The sequence below is a fragment of the Gymnoscopelus braueri genome, assembly GCF_963280865.1.
Source record: "Gymnoscopelus braueri genome assembly, chromosome: 1".
Classification (NCBI taxonomy): Eukaryota; Metazoa; Chordata; class Actinopteri; order Myctophiformes; family Myctophidae; genus Gymnoscopelus; species Gymnoscopelus braueri.
In genome coordinates this window covers 10,080,263-10,100,323 of record NC_137603.1, presented here as the reverse complement: position 1 = coordinate 10,100,323, position 20,061 = coordinate 10,080,263, and the positions used below count along the sequence as shown (strand labels likewise).

The 20,061-nt window shown below is 40.0% G+C and overlaps 1 protein-coding gene across 2 annotated transcripts in view; it reads right to left on the bottom strand.

Annotated features, from left to right (window-relative positions):
* The window catches only part of ttc17 (tetratricopeptide repeat domain 17), a 38,524-nt gene extending 21,877 nt beyond the window's left edge, over positions 1–16,647 (bottom strand). Inside the window, exons 1-8 of one of the 2 annotated variants that reach the window (XM_080439555.1) lie at positions 16,433–16,647; positions 13,102–13,191; positions 11,209–11,378; positions 10,153–10,264; positions 8,035–8,166; positions 5,560–5,669; positions 4,498–4,645; positions 1,529–1,668 (exon numbers count right to left, since the gene is read on the bottom strand). In XM_080439555.1, coding sequence (XP_080295681.1) covers positions 1,529–1,668; positions 4,498–4,645; positions 5,560–5,669; positions 8,035–8,166; positions 10,153–10,264; positions 11,209–11,378; positions 13,102–13,191; positions 16,433–16,639 — 1,109 coding nt within the window. In that variant the 5' untranslated portion in view covers positions 16,640–16,647. The remainder of the gene's footprint in view (positions 1–1,528; positions 1,669–4,497; positions 4,646–5,559; positions 5,670–8,034; positions 8,167–10,152; positions 10,265–11,208; positions 11,379–13,101; positions 13,192–16,432) is intronic. The other variant, XM_080439556.1, reaches the window with a different exon arrangement.
* Positions 16,648–20,061: the final 3,414 nt, after the last annotated feature.

Sequence of the window (20,061 nt, the reverse complement as noted above, 5' to 3'; positions counted from 1 at the left end):
CACAATTGCTCGTATGTCAATTAATCGATGATTAAAATGCCATGATCGTGACAGCACTCTAGTCACGCCGCTGTCCCTCTCTCCCGCCCAGCGGGTGTCTGTCTGTCTGTCTGTCTGTCCTCTTTTACACAGACGACGTCAATTGGTCTGGGCGCTGACGACTTAACATGGTTACAACAATGAGTCAAAGAGCGCCCGCCCCTCCGTTCCATGTCCGTAGCTTCTAACGCAGAGCAACCAGCGTGACGACCAGGCTGTGTGTAAAAGGCCTTATGACTCACTGTCACTTTGTCGTGATAGAACATGGGAAGTGAGATTAGAAAAGCGTGTCACGTCCCTGTGTGCCTCCCCCCCCTCCCTTCCTCCCTCCCCTAGGGCCAATAGGGAAGACCTCTCTCAGACTCTAAACTGACCTTGACTACTGTGTTGTACTATGGACTATGTGTCGCTGTCGGGTGGAAACCTTGTATCTTGCATGTCCAAAAAATTGGTTACTTTTAAAGGAAATGGATCCAATATAGTTATTTGGTCACAAGCTTGTTATAATGTCCCTGGTACAAATCTACGTACTATGGGTGACCGGGCCTTCTGCTCGGCAGCGCCGCGCCTGTGGAACAGCCTTCCTATTGACCTGAGAGCACCACAGACCCTGGACTCTTTTAAAATAGGCCTGAAAACGTTTTTGTTTCAGAGGGCATTTTCGTGTTGAATTGTTGTTTAGTCACATCTGTTTTTAAATCCTGCTTTTTAACTTTATATGATTGATGATGTTTTACCATGTGGCACTCTGAGATTCCTTGTGAATGAAAAGTGCATTACAAATAAAATGTATTATTATTATTATTATTATAATTACTTAATTGGATACATATCGTCTGTCAAAACTGTTACCTCTTCAGGATTCAAATTCAAAAATAGCAAAAGTAGCAGATCTACAAGTTCAAAAGCTTGTAGATCTGCTACTTCTGACGCTTTTGTGTGACGCTGTAGGGTGATCGAGTAGGGCGTTAATTTACGAAGAAACGCACAAAAGTTAGAACATGGAGATAAGAGGTTCCTGCCGGTCACAATCTACTTTTGCACGCCACTCTTATACGACGTTAAGCATGAAATGTGGAGATACAAGGTTTCCGTCTCCGACATTAACCATTATATTGACTGTCTCAGGGATATTGATTGGGATATTTGGCATGTTTTCATGCTCAGTGATTTCTTTCAATCGTTTTAATCAATAAATGTAGCCCTTTGAATGGCTGTGCCTAATAAAGTACAACAGTCATCTGAACTCAAAACAGGCATATAGAAATATCTTAAAATATTTGTCCAGCTGTCAAAAACGTAACTTTTTATTTTTGAAAAATCGTGAACATGAGTGCAAATCTCTGAATATATACTGTATAATATATATTTTTAACTCAAATCTTTGCTTTTGCATTTTTGAGGTGATGGGGGTCCGCAGCCAAATTCATATCAGCTTGGGGGTCCTTGACATGAATTAAGTTTGAGAACCACCGTCTCCCTACGGTACCTGTGCTGGGCCTCCAGGCGTTGCTCCAGCTTCTGCTGACAGAGCACAGCGTGCTTCCTCCTGAGGGCCTGCTCCAAGCCTGGCTGGGCCTGCAGCGCCTGCTCATAGCACAGCACCGAGTGGTTGTACTCACCCAGCATCTGCAGGAAGGAGCACACACAACCCAGTTGTTAAGACACTTTAACCCATTAAGACCTGAGGCGATTCTTAAAAACATTCTAAATCCTAACAGTTTTTGAAAAAAATCTAAAAAATGTTTTTTCAAGATTTTTCATAAATAGCAGATCTACAAGCTTGATCTATGAGCTTGTATATCTGCTACTTTTGAATAGCCAAAGAAATCTAAAGTGACACAGATGCGTTCCAGGTCTTTTAAGACACACAGAAACGCAGCACGTGGTACAGTAGAACTTGTTTATTTTTTAACCCCTTCAACCCAGGAACGCATCTGTCCTTTTAGATTTCTTTGGCTATTAAAAAATGGCAGATATACATACAAGCTCATAGCGTGCTATGAGCACAGAGTGCCGCGCTATGGGCTTGTAGATCTGCTATTTCTTTTGAAAATGTGTGCAAATCTTTGAATAGATATTCTGCAAGCTCAAGTGCCGCGCTATGAGCTTGTATATCTGTGGGGTTGGCGAAAGGGCCTTTCTGTGTGGAGTTTGCATGTTCTCCCTGTGTCTCCTAGGGTAGGTAGTAGGTACCCTCACAAAAAACATGCAGTAATCCTGGTCTCTATACTGCCTCCCCCTGGTCAGCCGGGGCGTCTGATGGAGGGTAAAGGAACTGGTTGGAATAACGTGTTCCTTCCACACGCTACGTCCTACCGGGGCCACTCCCCCGTCAGGTGAGAAACGGGCCTGCTCACTCCTCATGCGTTGAATGAAGCATGAGCTCAGTTCGGGGCTCTCCCCAGGCTGGCAGAGGGAGAGTAGCACCCAGGATTACAGCTTAGGCAATTGGCACCGAGTGAAAAATGGGTTACAAAAATCGTGGGATAAAAATGTATAAGGCAGCTTGTATATCTGCCATTTTTAAATAGCCAAAGAAATCTAAAGAGACACAGATGCTTTCCCTGATTTGAATGGGTTAAGCCTGGGGGGGAAATAATATTATCACTGTTTGACAGACACAAGTCACAGGACCTTGCTGACGCGAAACCGGAAGAACCTAGCGCTGTGCAAAGGTTTGAGCCCCGAGCGATATTTGTGGCGAGTCTGGAGGCAACTTAACTGGTTTGCAGTCCAAACACACATACAAACAGTAGCTTCACCATTATATAGGATAGGACGGCAGACAATTGAAACCATGTATAGTATACCAGAAACGTGTCTAATGCTAGTCAGAGAAACGCAAGGTCAGCAAGTTGAGATGGTGAAATGACAGTAAGTAAATGTGGAAAAGTGCTGAATTATTTAAACTGAATGTGTCAATGCGACTGATGGATGAGGATGTATTAAAAATAGGAACAGTCCAGAACACTGCAGGCCACGTGGACACACACCGTCACTATAGCAGAAAGACATGTGACGCTCTGGGGCTGTGTAGTCTATAGCCCGTGGCACCCTAGGGTGCTGTGACGCAAGTCCAGGGGTGCCACAGAAAACTTTGCTAATATTACAATTCATTCATATCACTTCAGTTTAACCACTTAGACCCTCTACACTTGAACTCACAAGCTTGTAGATCAGCTATTTTTGGCGAGTGTGTTTAAATGTCACATATAACGTTATTTTCTATAATAATATACATAAATAATATTTTGTGACGATTTTAACGATTAAAAAAATCGTTACAAACGCTGCCACTGGCTGTACCCTGTTTTAAAAAACCTCTGGCACTCAACGTGTTAAGTCTACTTACAGCATAAATGTTATCCAGAGTGTGATAGAACCAATTTCCCTCTATGGTTGTGAGATCTGGGGACCATTAGCAAACCATGACCTTGAAAAATGGGATAAACACCAAACCGAGACCCTACACACAGAATTCTGCAAATCCATTCTCCGTACCCAGCGAAAAACACCAAATAATGCATGCAGGGCAGAATTAGGACGATACCCACTCATAATCAAAATAAAAAAGAGAGCACTTAAGTTCTACAACCACCTAAAAGAAAGCGACCTAGATGCACTCCATAACAAGGCACTCACACACAGCGAAACTCTAGAGAGATGCCCCCTCAGCCAGCTGGCCCTGGAACTCCGGGCACAAACACAAACAGAGCCACGTGATAGAAAACCCATTGGACTAAACCAAATTATAAAACAGCAAAAGGAAAACTACCTGACACACTGGAAAGAAGCAACACAAAAGCAGAGTAAACTAGAATGCTATCTGGCCCTAAACAGAGAATACGCAGTGGCAGAATACCTGAGCACCGTGACCGACCCAAAACAAAGAAAAATCTTAACCAGGTACAGACTCGTCGTCACAGGCAGACCTGTATCCCGAGAGAAGACAGACTATGCACCCACTGCACACAAAATGAAGTGGAAACCGAGCTACACTTCCTAACCGTCTGTCCATTGTACCAAGACATCAGAGACACAGATTACTTCCCACAGATTACAACCACACACGGAGATTTTGAAAACATGACCAATGACAAAAAACTCCCATATCTGCTGGGCGAAGTACAACAATGTGCAAACACAGCAGCAAGATTCGTGAGTTGCTGTGATAGGAGAAGGATATCAAACGTAACACAACCACCCTAAAGACTAATCATTGTGTATATTCCCGCACTATACCTGCACCCAGTGATCTTGGTACATAGAAATTGATCTATTGAAGATTCTGACTTTCAAATGTACATATTTTTTGTTTTGATTGTATTTCTGTATTGTTGTATTGTGCTTTCTGCTTTGGCAATGTAAACGTATGTTTTCTCATGCCAATAAGGCCCTTTGAATTGAATTGAATTGACTAGTTAAACAGATCTGAGGCCTGTTAAGTCTACTTACAGCATAAATGTTAGCCAGTGTGTAGTGGCTGGTGAACAGATCTGAGGTCAGGTCCAAGGCAGCGTGGGCCAGGATGGCGGCGTCCGCCGAGAAGTGGGCGCGGTGCAGGATGTTGGCCATGTTGACCAGGGCCACGTCCTTGTGCTGTCTGCGTTGGACACACACACACACACACACACAGGTTTGTATTACTAAACTTGTGAGGACATCAACATTTTAGGACAGTGATTTCATGAATGCCATTTCATATACATTTTTCCATATTAACCATAAGCCGAAAAGCAGCCGATCTACAAGCCCACAACAGCTATTTTTCGAAGCACCATAAGCGTGCAACTAAGTGTAAATCAGGCATAACTATCTATAATCCCTAAAGCTAATTTCTAAATGTCTAATCTTAAACTGAATCTTTTTCCAATTATAAACATCTAAAAAAAAAAGATTTTTAAGCATAAATTTTTTTTTCTATCCAATTCTCAAATTCTGCTATATGGATGGATTTTGGATGTCCCCACACATATAGTCACATACACGTTAACCACTTTCAACCTGGCACCCCCATTTTGAGCATGACACACACACACACACACTTTGGGCATGGCATTATAGGCATTATAGGTACGCGTATATGAGGGGTTAAAGCTGCAATCAGCCGATTAAACGTTTAACTAAATGTATTGCACAATGGGGATATTTGATATTGTTGTCCTGTTATTTCCTACATTGATTTAATTCAGGCCTTGCATATGATAATTCATTTTCTGTAGCCAGTGCATGCTGAACTTAAAGTTCCATTTCAAATTCACACGTCCCATGGTTTTGCACTATGGCTTGCAATTCGCTGTCAACAGCTTTTTGTAGTTTGTTTTAGGAATGGGTACATTTCCACCATCGAATGGTGGCCAGGTGTAAGTGTGGCAACCTCTGCTTCACATAAATATGACGTTTTATTGACCAAAATATGTTATGTATTGCAGGTTGTTAAGTGGTTAAAGACACTAGGGAACACAAAGTGTGGTCTGGTCTCACAGCAAGACAAAGTATTCCAGTGCATTGTGGTACCTGGGGGAGAAATGCAGGGCTCGAACCACACAGTCCACCGCCTTGCGTGGCTCATTCTTCATCCGCCAGTAGAACGAGGCCAGGTTGTAGAGAACCCAGGACGTAGAGTTCTGGAACACACACACAGTCACACACACACACTAACTATTACGATTTGTTAAGAAGACTAATCAGGCTGTCACTGAGCATTGAGCAAATAGCCTTGTTTTCCAAATGTATCCTGGATTCGAGTCGCTACATTTTCTGTACAGTTTTATATTTTTTATCAGTAATCTCAACACCAGTATAATAATCATGTACACTAAAAGGGAGAACAGATGCAAGGTTTGTATAAATTGTTAGATATAGTGAATACAGACACATTTGTATCATAAATGTGTCAAAAGTTTTCTAGCTTGCCAAAAGAAATGACCCCAGTTTTTTTTTCCTGTAAATATACTTTTACCGCTTCTAGATAGGGCTGTGAATCTTCTGACTTCTCACGATTCGATTCCGATTCTTGGGGTCCCGATTCTGATTCTTTCAAACAAACGATTCTCGATTCAATTCCCCCCCCCCGATTCCTTTTTTTTTTTTTCGATTCAAAACGATTGTCCATTCAAAACAATTGTCCATTCAAAACGATTCTCCATTCAAAACGATTCTCCATTCAAAACGATTCTCCATTCAAAACATCCATTTCAGGATCTACTCCAGTCTGCTGGCATGAGAGCAGAGTACATTTACGTAGCTTTTATAATTATTAAAGGTTTTATCAACTAAACACACAAAGGTAAATCCAAGATAAAAAATATATAATTTGAAAACAAAAGATTTTTTGAAAACGAGAATCGATTCTGAATTGTCCAACAGTAGAATCGCGATTCGTATCGTTTTTTTCTGACACCCCTACTTCTAGTATTGATGATCCCTTGTATGTCTTTATATGGCTTGATGAATTGAATACACAGGATCACGAGGGAAACAAACCTTTTTGTGTTATCCTACTATTAAAACAATGTCATCAAATACCGCCGTCTCAGAAATGTATGTTGGAAAGGGACAGGACTGAATGAGCTGTCCATCCTTTGAAAATAATAAAGTGCTCTTAGCCCAGTTCTAAAGTGCAAAATGCAATAATCAGTCTAATGCTCAATGTTATCAACGTTTCAGTTCAGCCAGGACAACTCACATACCGCTGCTGTCAAACAGAAAGCTCTTATCTACTTGATCATACTACAGTGTCACCAAAAAGTAGCAGAAATAGCCAATCTACAAGCTAAAAACGCGTCGCCTTGCGGTGCGTTTTGAGCTTGTAGATCGGCTATTTTTACATTTGAATTCTGAAAAGTTTTGGACAGAAGGTTTCCAGGACAGCAACGATATATGTCCAAAACTGTTACCTTTCAGGATTCAAATTCAAAAATAGCAAAAGCAGCAGATCTACAAGCTTGAAACGCGTCGCTTCGCGCCGCGTTTCGAGCTTGTAGATCTGCTACTTTTACTGCTTGTGTGTGACGCTGTAGTGTGATCAAGTAGGGCGTTCATTTACAAAAAAACACAAAAAGTTTCAATATGGAGATAAGAGGTTTCTGCCCGACAGCGACGATATACTATAATAGGTATATTGATGGTTATGACGTGGCAACCATCTAGACTCTAGAATCTTTAGATCTGCATTTATGGCTCGATGCCGCATAGACCTTTGGTCAGGAGATCATTGTTCCGCAATACCAGAACGTCTGGTTTCTTTTTCAGTGTGCAGATTCAAGTTCCACTTCTCAGAGGAAGTAGCCTCACATCCACTTCTGGTTTTCAGGAAAACATATCGATGACGGGGGATTTTCTCTCAGGAGCACAATTCTATTCAACAACTTTATCATTCCCACTAGGTGCAATTAAGTGCCCAACAGCGTTTACAGATAAACATAAAACACACATTTAAACAAACAAGTACTCAAGGAGACAATATGGAGTAACGTACTTGTAGATCTGTTATTTTTGGCAAGCGACAAAAGTCACGTTTCAGTCACACGATGGGAGTATAAATTAAGCTTTTGTTTGTTTATACCAGTGGTTCTCAAAGTGGGGTTCCAGGGGGTGTTCTTAGCAAAAATGTGTTAATACAGCATCACAATCACACTATCCATTTTGAAGTTGGCTATTCAAAAATAGCAGATCTACAAGCTCGAACTTGCACATCTGCTATTTTTGAACATTTTCAAAACACCTTGGAAGAAATAATTTCTATTTCTTTTAACACAAATCCTCTCAGATGGGGGTCTGCGGCCAAATATATATCAATTTGGGGGTCCTCGGCACGAAAAGGTTTGAGAACTACCGATTTATACAACTCTGGGAAGCCATTAAGCGTAAAAGGAGGAGTCCAAAAAGTCCAAAAGCAGAAATGGACCCCATTATGTCTACAAATATGAACACAAAGATGTTTTTTAGGTGAAAACCTGTGGATGCTTGTAGAAGACAGTTTCTCCTTACCCTGAGTAGCGCCTGGTGTATGCGGTGGCCCACCTCGTCCATGCTGCGGCCCAGCTTGTGTGACAGCGAGCTGAAGATGGGGTCCTCTTTAGAGAGCAGTGGGGAGGTAAGGTTCACCCTCTCCTGCACACCCTGCACAACACAGCACAGGGGACCCATCACACACAGGCCTGGCACAGTACAGTCATCTCCTGATCACAATTATTTGAGATGATTGCAGTTATTTTTTGCATATTCGTCAGAGCGTTTCCATTCGTCCGTGTAAGTCGTAAACTTGCTAAAATGATTAAATGCATGGCCTATTTTTGCCATAGTACATTATTTTCATAATTGGTACCGGGCACTAGTGTCCGTGATTTCTGTGTATAGTATATGCAAGTTATTTGTCATAATATCTGCCCTGTTCTATTTAAAAAGGGATAGTTCACCCCCAAAAGATTAGTCACCCCATGGAGACTTGAATTCATGGATATGTTTTTGTTTTTGTCACATTCCTAAGCCTATAATTTGATGACCAGCAGTGGTTCCGGTAGGAGACAAAAAGCAGACAAGTCATCAACTTATGGGCTTAGGAATGCGACAAAAACAAAACAATATCCATGAATTCAAGTCTCCATGAGGTGACTAATAGATAGAAAAATAGTGTTTTTTTGGGTGAACCATCCCTTTAAAGGAGTAGTTCACTCAAAAAATTACTTATTTTCTATCAATTACACACCCCATGAAGTCTTGAATTCAGGGAAATGTTTTTTTTATTTTTGACGCATTCCTAAGCCAATAATTTGATGACCGGGTGTATTCTTTGAGTCTCCTACCGGATACATTAGCATCTTTCCGCCGGTAATGAAATTATTGGCTCAGGAATGCGACAAAAACAAAAAAAAACTCCATGAATTCAATAATAATGAATTGCATTTTTATAGCGCTTTTCCAAGTGCTCAAAGCGCTTTACAATGGTTCATTCATTCATACATTCAATGCCTCATGGGGTGTGTAATTGATAGAAAATAAGGGTGAAATACTCCTTTAAGTTCACTAAGCCTTTGAGATGCCTGAAGAAGGTCTATTGACCAAACGATGTTGCCTGAATAAAGTTGTCCTTATTGTGCAAGTGAAGACGGTGTGTGGGTTACTTTATTCTATACGTCTGATCCCTGCCTACGCACCAGTCTTTTGAGCTAAACAGGTGTGCATAAGACCTTGCTTTTGCCAGGTTCACAAAAGCCCAAAAGATGACCATAAATCTTGATTCATAATATGTTCCATATAACGTTCAATGCCAAAAACACAAGTACACAGTACAAAGTTTCATGATCATGACAACCCTAATCACAGACACAAACAAGCGGAAAGAAAATGGAGTAAGACAAGACGACTATAACCTCTCCTTTGAAATTAATGACGGTTAAACTAACTGCAATACTGGGTGACTCACCAACCACAATGTGTGTATTAAACAGCTCATTAGCTACTGGATGAGCCACACCTGGGAGAATTATTATACCCTATGAAATGTCTTCTTTCCAGCATTTGACTGAACTTGCTCGACAGGTCGATCTGTCCACATTATTTAGCAAATATTAGTATATCATTGTGTATCTGTGTGTGTGGGGGGGGGACAGTTGCCTGAGGCAACTAATTTCTAAAAAACTAATTCTAACCTCCGCCCTACTCAGAAAATAGCAGCAATCTGGCTCCCCCTACCTCTTCGACCTCCTCAACCTCCTTGGGGTCCCCAGGACCAAGTACCGTACCTGGGGCGACTGCCCCAACCCTGTGGAATGCACTCCCCCAATACTCTCAGAGGACCCCCCACCCTTCAAACCTTCAAAAAACGCTCTCAAAACCCACCTCTTCAACATGGCATTCCCCAGCTAACTGCACATTTTTCTCACCATTCATCAGTTTTTATTTACTTTATTTTATGCCTTAGTCTTACTTTTTTCTTAATGTTTTTTACTAATAAAGTTGATTTTCTTTTGTCATTTTCTTCTCGCCTCCATGTAAAGCGTCTTTAGGTACTTAGAAAAGTGCTGTATACATTTGAGATATTATTATTTGTATCCAACAACAACAACAACAACATATACATGAGGCTAGAGGCTGTCCTCTACTCACCCGGAGATGCTGGAAGGCGTGGATGCTGTAGGGCAGTTCCAACACTTTGGAACAGTCAGGACGTTCCAGATCTGGGGGGAGGGGCGACCGGAAATCCACGTACTCTTCAGGACTACAGTAAAAAAAACAATGACATACCGTAAATTAACGCCCTACTTGATCATACTACAGTGTCACACAATAGCATCAAAAGTAGCAGATCTGCAAGCTCGAGGTCAGAGCTTGTAGATCTGCTACTTTTGCCATTTTTTTTTTCTGGACATGGGCATATTTCCACCCGACAGAGACGATTTGCTTTCATGAAGGTCACCACCATAGCAGTAAAACAATCCGAAAACCAATCGGGAGTATCCGAGTCAGAAGAAAAACTGAATTACAAAGTTCTACGTTGTTGTATAGAATCATAGCCGTACGAAGTCAGTATTCACTCAGTACTTGAAACGGTCGTTCATGTTTATCCAATTAATTTGTTAAAATGATTGCATGACTGATATAATATCATCATTTTTTTTTTGAGCTAAAAAGCATTATTTTACACTTTGGCCATTCAAAAATAGCAGATCTACAAGCTCATAGCGCGGCACCGAGTGCCGCGCTACGAGCTTGTAGATCTGCTATTTTTGAAAAATCGTGAAAATGTGTCTAAATCTTTGAATGTATATTCTTTTAAAGCGAACATTTTTTACTGAAATCTTTGCTTCTGGGGGTCCATGGAGCAACATATTTCAAGATGGGGGTCGGCGGCCAAAAGCATATCATTTCAGGGGTCCTTGACATGAAAAAGTTTGAGAACCGCTGACATAGAAACATACGTTTTTTTCCGAATATTTTTGGGATTTAGAAGACATTTGTAGAATCGGTTTCAGGTCTTAATGGGTTAAGGTCTGTTATGGAATTTGTTCACCCATCAAACTTTACTGGCATATCAAATCGCCCGATTACTACAAACACGAAGGTCTTGCGGGTGAAGAGGACTTTGAAGTCAAGGAAATGGAGAGATAGAAAGAGAGATAACAGTCAGACAGATTTGGTAGGCCAGCTAGGTGTGATGCTGACCTGATGTCTTTGCTCTCCAGGGAGATGTAGGTGCCATCGTACAGGTCCAGGTCCCCCAGGGGGACCTTGGCCATGATGCAGTCGGCATCCTCTTTGTAGTGTCTCTGCTCCAGTCCGGTGTCCCTGTCCTCGTTCTCCTCGATGTGGATCTTCTGAGCCACCAGCTGCTTCTACACAACGGGCACACGGCAACATACTTTTACTCTCAGAGACGGAACCAGAAATGGACCTGTAATTCTGAGCGTGTACTAAAGCAGTGTTTCCCAACATTTTTTGGTACCAAGGCACACCTGGCATAGCCATAAGATCCCAGGGCACACCTAGATATACGGTGTGTGTGTGTATGTATGTATGTTCTAAATTTTAACACCTAGGGCTGTCATGATTAGAAATTTAAGTTGACGATTAATTATCACTCAAATAATTGCGTTTAACGATTTAATTACGATTCTGTCGTTGAAAATGTATGGAATATTATGAATAAAAATTACATTTCTGTTTGGCTTTTAGCTTTCGTAAACAAAAGTTGCACAGGTCAGATATGACAAATAACACATTTAATTACTTTATGCTTAAAATTTTCAAAAATAGCCAATCTATAAGCTCAAAACGCGTCGATGCGACGCGTTTTGAGCTTATAGATCGGCTATTTCGACTATTTTTGACATAAAATATATTTTTTTACACGGAATTGATTATGACGATTATGCAAAAATAATTGCGATTATATAAAATAATTGTGATTAGACGATTATGTAATAATTGTGACAGGCCTAGGAACACCAAGGCATCTCGGACTGCATGCTAAAAGGGCCGCGGAACGGCGTTGGGAAACGCTATACTAAAGGACGTCCATTTAGTTCCATTTGTACATGCTCAAGAGATAAATTAACACTTCGGTTTTTAGAGTAGCCAGAGATAAAGAATCAGAGTAGATTGATTTGTAACAAATCCATACATTAAATGTGTGTAACATTTGTGTCAATTTGTCAAAAATGTGTTACAGAGACCGGTCTGACTGTCTATCATGTAGCTTACATTGTTAGTTTTTTAGTATTGTTTTATTTAATTTAAATATCACTTAAAAGCAGTCTTCTCCAACCTGAAAAAGCATCATGATTCATACTGTTATGCAATGAATCTGATGTTTTCCAACAAGTCTTTGAATCTTGAATAAGTACAAATTGTGATATTGGTGAAAGGAGGAAATGTTGATGCCATGAAACATACGTACAAAAACTCATTGTGCGAGAGGAATATTTCGCTCTTTTCAACATAATAGTTATGTGCAATATTTGAACTCAAAGTGTTTGGCATTCAAGGTCAAAACGACCTCGTGGTGAATGACATCTGTGTGGTATGATGCAAGAAGTCAAATTAACATTTCTCTGGTTCCTACCCCCCAAACACTGCAGTAATGCTCTGCATAGTTCATGTGATAACACACACATAATGGAACTAAGTTCCTAGTCCAATGGCTCCCAAAACGTTTTAGCTCAAGACCCAAAAGTGAAATCAGATGTTGGCCCGCGACCCACACTAATGAAAATAGCAGATCTACAAGCTCAAAACGCGTTGTGAGCTTGCAGATCTGATATTTTCACTACTTCTTAAAACATTCGTTTTCTAATTTAGGGAGTTCCTTTGTTTATTTTACTTCTTTCGAAGAATGCTATCATTTTGTTTTCGCCTTTTGGGAATGTGTGTGGAAATCTTTAGACAATCTTTTTAAAATAATAATTAATGACAAAATTTAGGAAACCAAAAATAAAAGGGATATTCACTCGCGACCCATGGATACGGATCTGCGACCCACAAATGGGTCCCGAACAACTGTTTGGGGAAACAGTGTCCTAGAGTCCATTTATTGATAGTTGTGACAGACACACACACCTCTAGTTTCTTGAGGTAGTTGACACGTGTCTCCTGTCTCATGAAAATGACGACATCATGAGGGTGTTTGAGGTTCAAAGGAGAGTCCACCTGCAACCAACCACAAACAACACGTCATCATCATCAGAGATCAGAGCACAAGCTTCCAAAAATAAACTACTTGTTCCGTTCCCTTGCTGATGCAGATGAGTGCCAAGGACATTTACACAACCACACATAAAATGCACATTGCTTAATATCATATCATGCTTTTCCAGACAGAAATAACTGACACGTTTAGTTGTGTGGTGTGCTTTTTCGTTTCGACTAGGACTGAGGCGATATCATGCACAAAATATGATATGTTTTTTTTACATTGTTTCACTTTGAAACAGTAATGAGTCATCAATCTCTCTCAAGTGTGTCCAACAGAATTGTATCTGGTACAATTGAGGTATTTATCAGAGCAAGTCGTAGCTGTGAGGCAGAAACCTCTTGTTTCAACTTTTCTCTCTCTTTTAACCCTTTAAGACCTGAAGCCAATTCTACTTATATCCCAACAGTTCTCTGAAAAACGTATGTTTCTATATCAGTGGTTCTCAAACTTTTTCATGTCAAGGACCCCCAAAATGATATGTATTTTGCCGCGGACCCCCATCTCAAAATATTTTGTTCCAGGGACCCCCATGAAGCAACGATTTGAGTTACAAATGTTTGCTTTAAAAGAATATAAATATTAATTTTCACAAATTTTCTCGATTTTTCAAAACTAGCAGATCTACAAGCTCGTAGCGCGGCTCGTAGCGCGGCACCCGCGCTAAGAGCTTGTATATCTGCTATTTTTGAATAGTCAAAGTGTAAAATAATGCGTCCCAGGTCTTAATGGGTTAAAAAAAGCCCTACTTTGTCATACTACAGTCACAGAATAGCAAATACGAGCTCAAAACGCTCTGAAAAGTCACAGTTTTGGACACAGCAACGACGTGTGTGAGATCAGAGTAGTGTCATGAACCCTTGTCCTTGTCAACAAACAGGGTAAATGGACACGTAGAATGTAAAGAACGGGGGAAAAAATCAATTAGGTCTAGGTCAGGTCAGTCAACGTTTTCAGGCCAAGAAACCCCTAGCTGAGAGAGATATGAAGCAGGGACCCCCTCTATATTGTATACAATTATGTTGCAGGTGACACTATTTTTCTTTTTACTTGGTTTGCTCTTTTTTTCCCATCTACACCAAACCTCTTTACCAAGGTCTACAAGCTCACAACGCTGCGAGGCGTTGTGAGCTTGTAGAGCTGCTATTTTTGAGTAAAGTTCTCCTCGGGAAAAAAGGATGCTAGGGTTCAGAAATATCATACAGTATCACACAAATATTGACCACCTAGGGATCCCGGACCCCCTGTTGAAGACCCCTGGCCTAGGTGCTACAAAGTAACTAGGATACCTGGTACACATCAGACCTAGCGTCTGTCTACACAGCCTGATATCTAATTTAGATACCAGACAGACAGGTACATACTATTTACATCATCTGGTTCTCAAACATTATCATGTGATGTCACAGACCCCCAAATGAAAAGGCATTTAGCGGGGACCCCAATCTGACCGGCAGGAACTCTCATAAGAGAAGATTTGTGTTTAACCCTTGAAGACCTGAGGCGATTCTTTAAAATGTTTTCTGAAAACAGTTTTTAGAAAAAAAATTAACTTTTTTTTTTCAAGATTTTTCAAAAATAGCAGATCTACAAGCTCATAGCGTGGCACCGAGTGCCGCGCTATGAGCTTGTATATCTGCTATTTTTGAATAGTCAAAGAAATCTAAAGTGACACAGGTGCGTTCCAGGTCTAAATGGGTTAAAACAAATCTAAATTATTTCAAATTTGTCGCAAGATATGTCAACAATTTTCAAAAATAGAAGATTGAGCTTAAGGTTGACGTGGTAAAAATGTTTTTTTTTACTGCTATATTAACACATTTTGCTGGGAAGCCCCTGGGGGGTCCTCCTCGGACCCCCTTTGAGAACCACTGGTCTTAATAACATGCTTAGCATCTGTGGTCAAACAAACACTATTATATAACAAGTGACCTAATTGGGACGCTTATTTATTTTAGTTTTGTCATATCAATTCAAAAGTGCTGATTGTCACTTCATTCTAGTTTAAACTTGTATTATGTAATATTTTGGTATATTTATACGCATCTTTGCTTTTGCCTTGCCACCATGAATATTTATATAATAAGAATTCAATAAAGTGGAAGCATGTTATACGTTTAGAGTAGTTATCCTCGGTATAGATAGATGACAGACTCAGACAGAGATTGATAAATAGATAGACAGACAGACAGATAGACAGATAATACACAGATAGACAGATAATAGATAGATAATAGATAGACAGATAGATAATAGATAGACTGTGATAGACAGACAGATAATAGATAGACAGATTATATAGATAGACAGACAGACAGACAGACAGAGAGATAATAGATCTATAATAGATGGACAGACAGAAAGATATATAATAGATAGAAAGATAATAAGATAGACAGATACAGATAATAAGTAGACAGACAGACACTGTAGATAGATAATAGATAGATATATAATAGATAGATAATAGACAGACAGACAGATAAGACAGAATATTTGTCCTATGTATTTTACTAGAATAAATGTTCATCAAAAGGGAGTCAATGAATCCTCTCTACCTAGAGATAAACATAACATATGTTACCCTACTTACTAATATATATAATAAGCTGCTGGCGTTCTATTGACTGCTTTAATTATCTTATTATGGGTTTAATAACTAAACACCAACACGAAGACACATCACGTGACACTGACAAACAATTCACATGTACGTTAATTAATCAATAACATAAAATAATCAATAATAATCAGCCAGGTAGGCTAGCCTTTAGCCTAGCTCCACCGTTAGCTGCTAACAGGCTAGCGAGGCTAAGGCTAGCATAAGTTATACATTCCGTAGTACTGCGGTGTCGAAGGGAAAAATAACAGATCTACAAGCCGTCGACGCGTCGTCGAAGCGAGGCGTTGACGGCTTGTAGGTCTGGTCTTTTTTTCTGCACGCGCGACGCCTAATCTCGCGAGATGATGTCGAAACCGAAGCCTTTAAATAATCTCGCGAGAGGTGGGGGAAAAAAGACCAGATCTTACAATCTATCAACGCCTCGCTTCGCGACGCGTTGATAGCTTGTAGATCTGGTCTTTTGCTGCACGCGCGATGGCGACTCTCGCGAGATGATGTCGAGACGAATGCCTTATTAGCATTACAGGTACATTACGGCTAACAGGTTAGCATGTGTGTGTGTTGTTTCTCTGTACTTGTTGTTGTATCTTGCCGTCCTCCGTCACCACCCAGTGCGTGGTGCATCCTCCGGGCCGGGGCTCCTGGGCCAGGAGGACCAGGAGCAGGAGGAACACCTTGTTGTTGTTGGGGTTAGAGGAGGAGAGGGAGAGGCCTCCTCCTCCTCCTGGAGGAGACCCAGCAGCAGAGTCCTGAGGACAGCTTCTCCTCCTGAGCTCCGCCATGTTTTACTTTACACTGTCTGACTGTCTCTGCGATGTGTTGCCATGTTTTGTGAGAGGAATAAGCGGCCAGGTCTACGAAAACAAGCCCAAAAGAAGCCACATCAAAAATCTATATTCTATTCTATAATCTATATTATATATAATATGTAATCTATATTATGTATTATTAAAATATATATTCTATATTATATGATTTATATTATATATATAATATGTAATCTATATTCTATATATTTTTTAAATATATATTCTATATTCTATAATCTATATTATGTAATCTATATTATATATTCTATAATCTATATTCTATTAAGCTATTAATCAGCTATTTGAAAATAGCAGATCTACAAGCTCGTTGTGAGCTTGTAGATCTGCTATTTAAGAAAAAGAAAAGATCTTTAAGAAATGTTTTAAACATGTTTAACAACGCAAATCTTGTATGGACTGGAGGTCCCTCCTGCTGGCATAACATATTTTCAGATGGGGGTCCTTGGACAAAATAGATATTCATGTGGGGGTTCCTGACTTGAAAATGTTTGTGAAACATTGGTTTAAAAACAACACTAGAAACAAGCCCAAACACGCAAACCGCAACTACAAGCAACTTTACAGAAAAACAAGCCCAAAGTCGCTTATAATATGAGGACATGGCAACTCTGGTCTCTACCTTTTTTTTCTTTTTTAACTCTTCTTCTGCTGCTTCCTCTCTGATCCTCTTACTGGTTCTTCTTTGGGGGATTTGTTATTGAACCGGGGTTAGAGGGGCATTACTGCAACCTACTGGATTGGAGCGAGGACTAGGAAATAAATATGATTTATAATAATAATAATAATAATAATAATAATAATGTATTTTCATAATAGTCAATAACAATTTTTCTTCTTTTTTTCCCTCCTTTATCTGAAGTACTGAAGTACATGGTATACATAAATGTATACCGCCAGGGGTCCTTGAGGGAGTTCCAGGGGGTCCCCAGCTAAATGATGGATAGTTAGGAACCAAATGGACCCTTATGGGTCTGTAACTTTGAGAGTTAAATTAACATTGATTTTACAATATAAATTGGGGTCCCAGAGATAGTAATGCCATTAAATGGGGGTCCGTAGCCGCCTAATGTATGTCAAACTGGGGGTCCTTGAAATTAAAATGGTTGAGAATTACTGTAAAAATCTTCTCTTATTATGGGGGTCACTGGCATATCTTTTCAGATGGGGTCTGCGGGCTAATAAGTGTCAATTTGGGGGTCCTTGACATGAAAAAGTTTGAGAACCACTGCCCTAGTGCACTAGACTAGAGTATATGAAGATATAATGATTGATTGATTGTACTTTATTTAGTAAGACATGAGAACATCAGTACATGGAAGTACAAATTCACAATACAAGCCGGTCTACTAAACTGGAAGACTCATTAAAGGGGTAGTTCACCCCCAAAATAACTTTTTTTCTATTGATTACTGACCATCTGGAGCCTTGAATTCATAGATATTTTTTTGTTTTTGTCACATTCCTAAGCCAATAATTTGATTATAATAAATGTGTCCCCATTGATTCCGGTAGGAGACACAAATGCATTTGTGTCTCCTACCGGAATCAATGGGGCTAAATTTATTATAATCAAATAATAAAGGAAGGAATGCGACAAAAACAAAAAAATATCCATGAATTCAAGGCTCCATGGGGTGAGTAATCAATAGAAAAAAAGTTATTTGGGGGGTGAACTACCCCTTTAAGCACTGAGCTTGTTTAAGATGAGATCATGCACGTGCACACATAGACATGAAAGGGGGCTTCAGCCCCTGCCCTTTTACCCGTCGGCAAAAAAGTGCCCTCTCCAGCAGACAATTCTTTTTTTTTTTTTTTTTTTTACCCAAAAATATATTTCAACTGCCCCTTGCGGCACATCTGTCAGTGGATGTGTTGGATGCAGCTCAAAGTGAACTTTCCTCAGGTATCTAGTTTGTCGCCGTACGACCTTCCTAGCCTGTGTTATTAAAGAAAAACGGGCGACAAATGACCAAAACTCAATCGAAAATCGCGATCGAAAACCGGCGAAAGTGGCAGTTTTCAAGTTGTTTTGGCCATTATCTCTGGAACATAAGGTCCAATCTGCTCAGTTCAAAGCTTGTTGAGTGCGTGACTTTGAGGACATTAAGCACGTTATGATACTGTTTCGGGTTTTTGGGCCTACAAGTATGGTAATTGTTCGTAAAGTCCAATAGGTGCCCTTGAGAAATTCCAGCCCCTGCCTCTCCAAATCCTTCTGCACGTCCCTGGATGAGATCCTCATGCACACAAATCATGATGACATATAAGAGACAGACATACACTAAAAGTTCATCGTCCCTGGGTGGGCTTGAACCACCAACCTTTCGGTTAACAGCCGAACGCGCTAACCAATTGCGCCACAGAGACTGTGTCCATGCACCAGTGTCCATAAGTCAAGTAGCCCTGAAACATGACTGTCATATCATAGCTTGTGACAGACGAGCGTCACGTGAACCATCGATACTATTAGTGCACTCGAGCATAGATAGTTATATGCACTAGGGTCCCCAGTGCAATAGTCCCCATGTGACAGGTTTCCACTTTCGGACAGGTCTCCGACCAGAAGAGGGCGCAAACGGCTGAACATTAATCCAAACCTAAAAGAAAAAGTTACCGGTGACGTCACGGCTGACGTATTGAAAGTGTTCCGTCAACAAAAAAAAAACACACATTGGTCAAGTTGGATTTTTAAATATTTGAGTTCCGGTACATTGATTTCAGAATAAGAGTAATTTTACTATCATAAAAAAAAGAAGCACTACTTATTGGCATTATTTCATAAACAATAATAATAATAATAATGTATTATTTTGTATTTTTTTTGTATCACGTATGTCATTTTGACGTCCACCTCCTTGAATTGAGTAGGCCTACGTGAAGAATAGCAAATACAATACAAATACAAATACAATATTTGCCTCTGAGATGTAGTGGAGACTGTGGAGTAGAAGTTAAAGTATAAGTATAAGGAGTGTAGTGCCCAGGATCACTTAGCAAATTGGCACCAGGTGAAAAAAAAGGGTTACAAAATCGAGGGATAAAAATTTTAAAAAATAAAAAAAGAAGTAAAAGTATTGGAAATTGGAAATACTCAAAAATTGAAATACTACAAATACCTCAAAATTGTACTTAAGTACAGTACTTAAGTAAATGTACTTAGTTACTTTCCACCACTGCCCATTTGAAACAAGCCATTGCGGCTTTTCTGGGCTTTTTAAATCCTAATTTAGTTGACCTTGTAATGTGAACTGTACTTCCATGTGCTTTTTTCTCTGCAAACTTCTAAATAAAGTATTCAGTCAATCAATCAATCAATCAATCAATCAATCAATCAATCAATCAAAACCTACAGGAAGTTACGTACGTATGAAGGA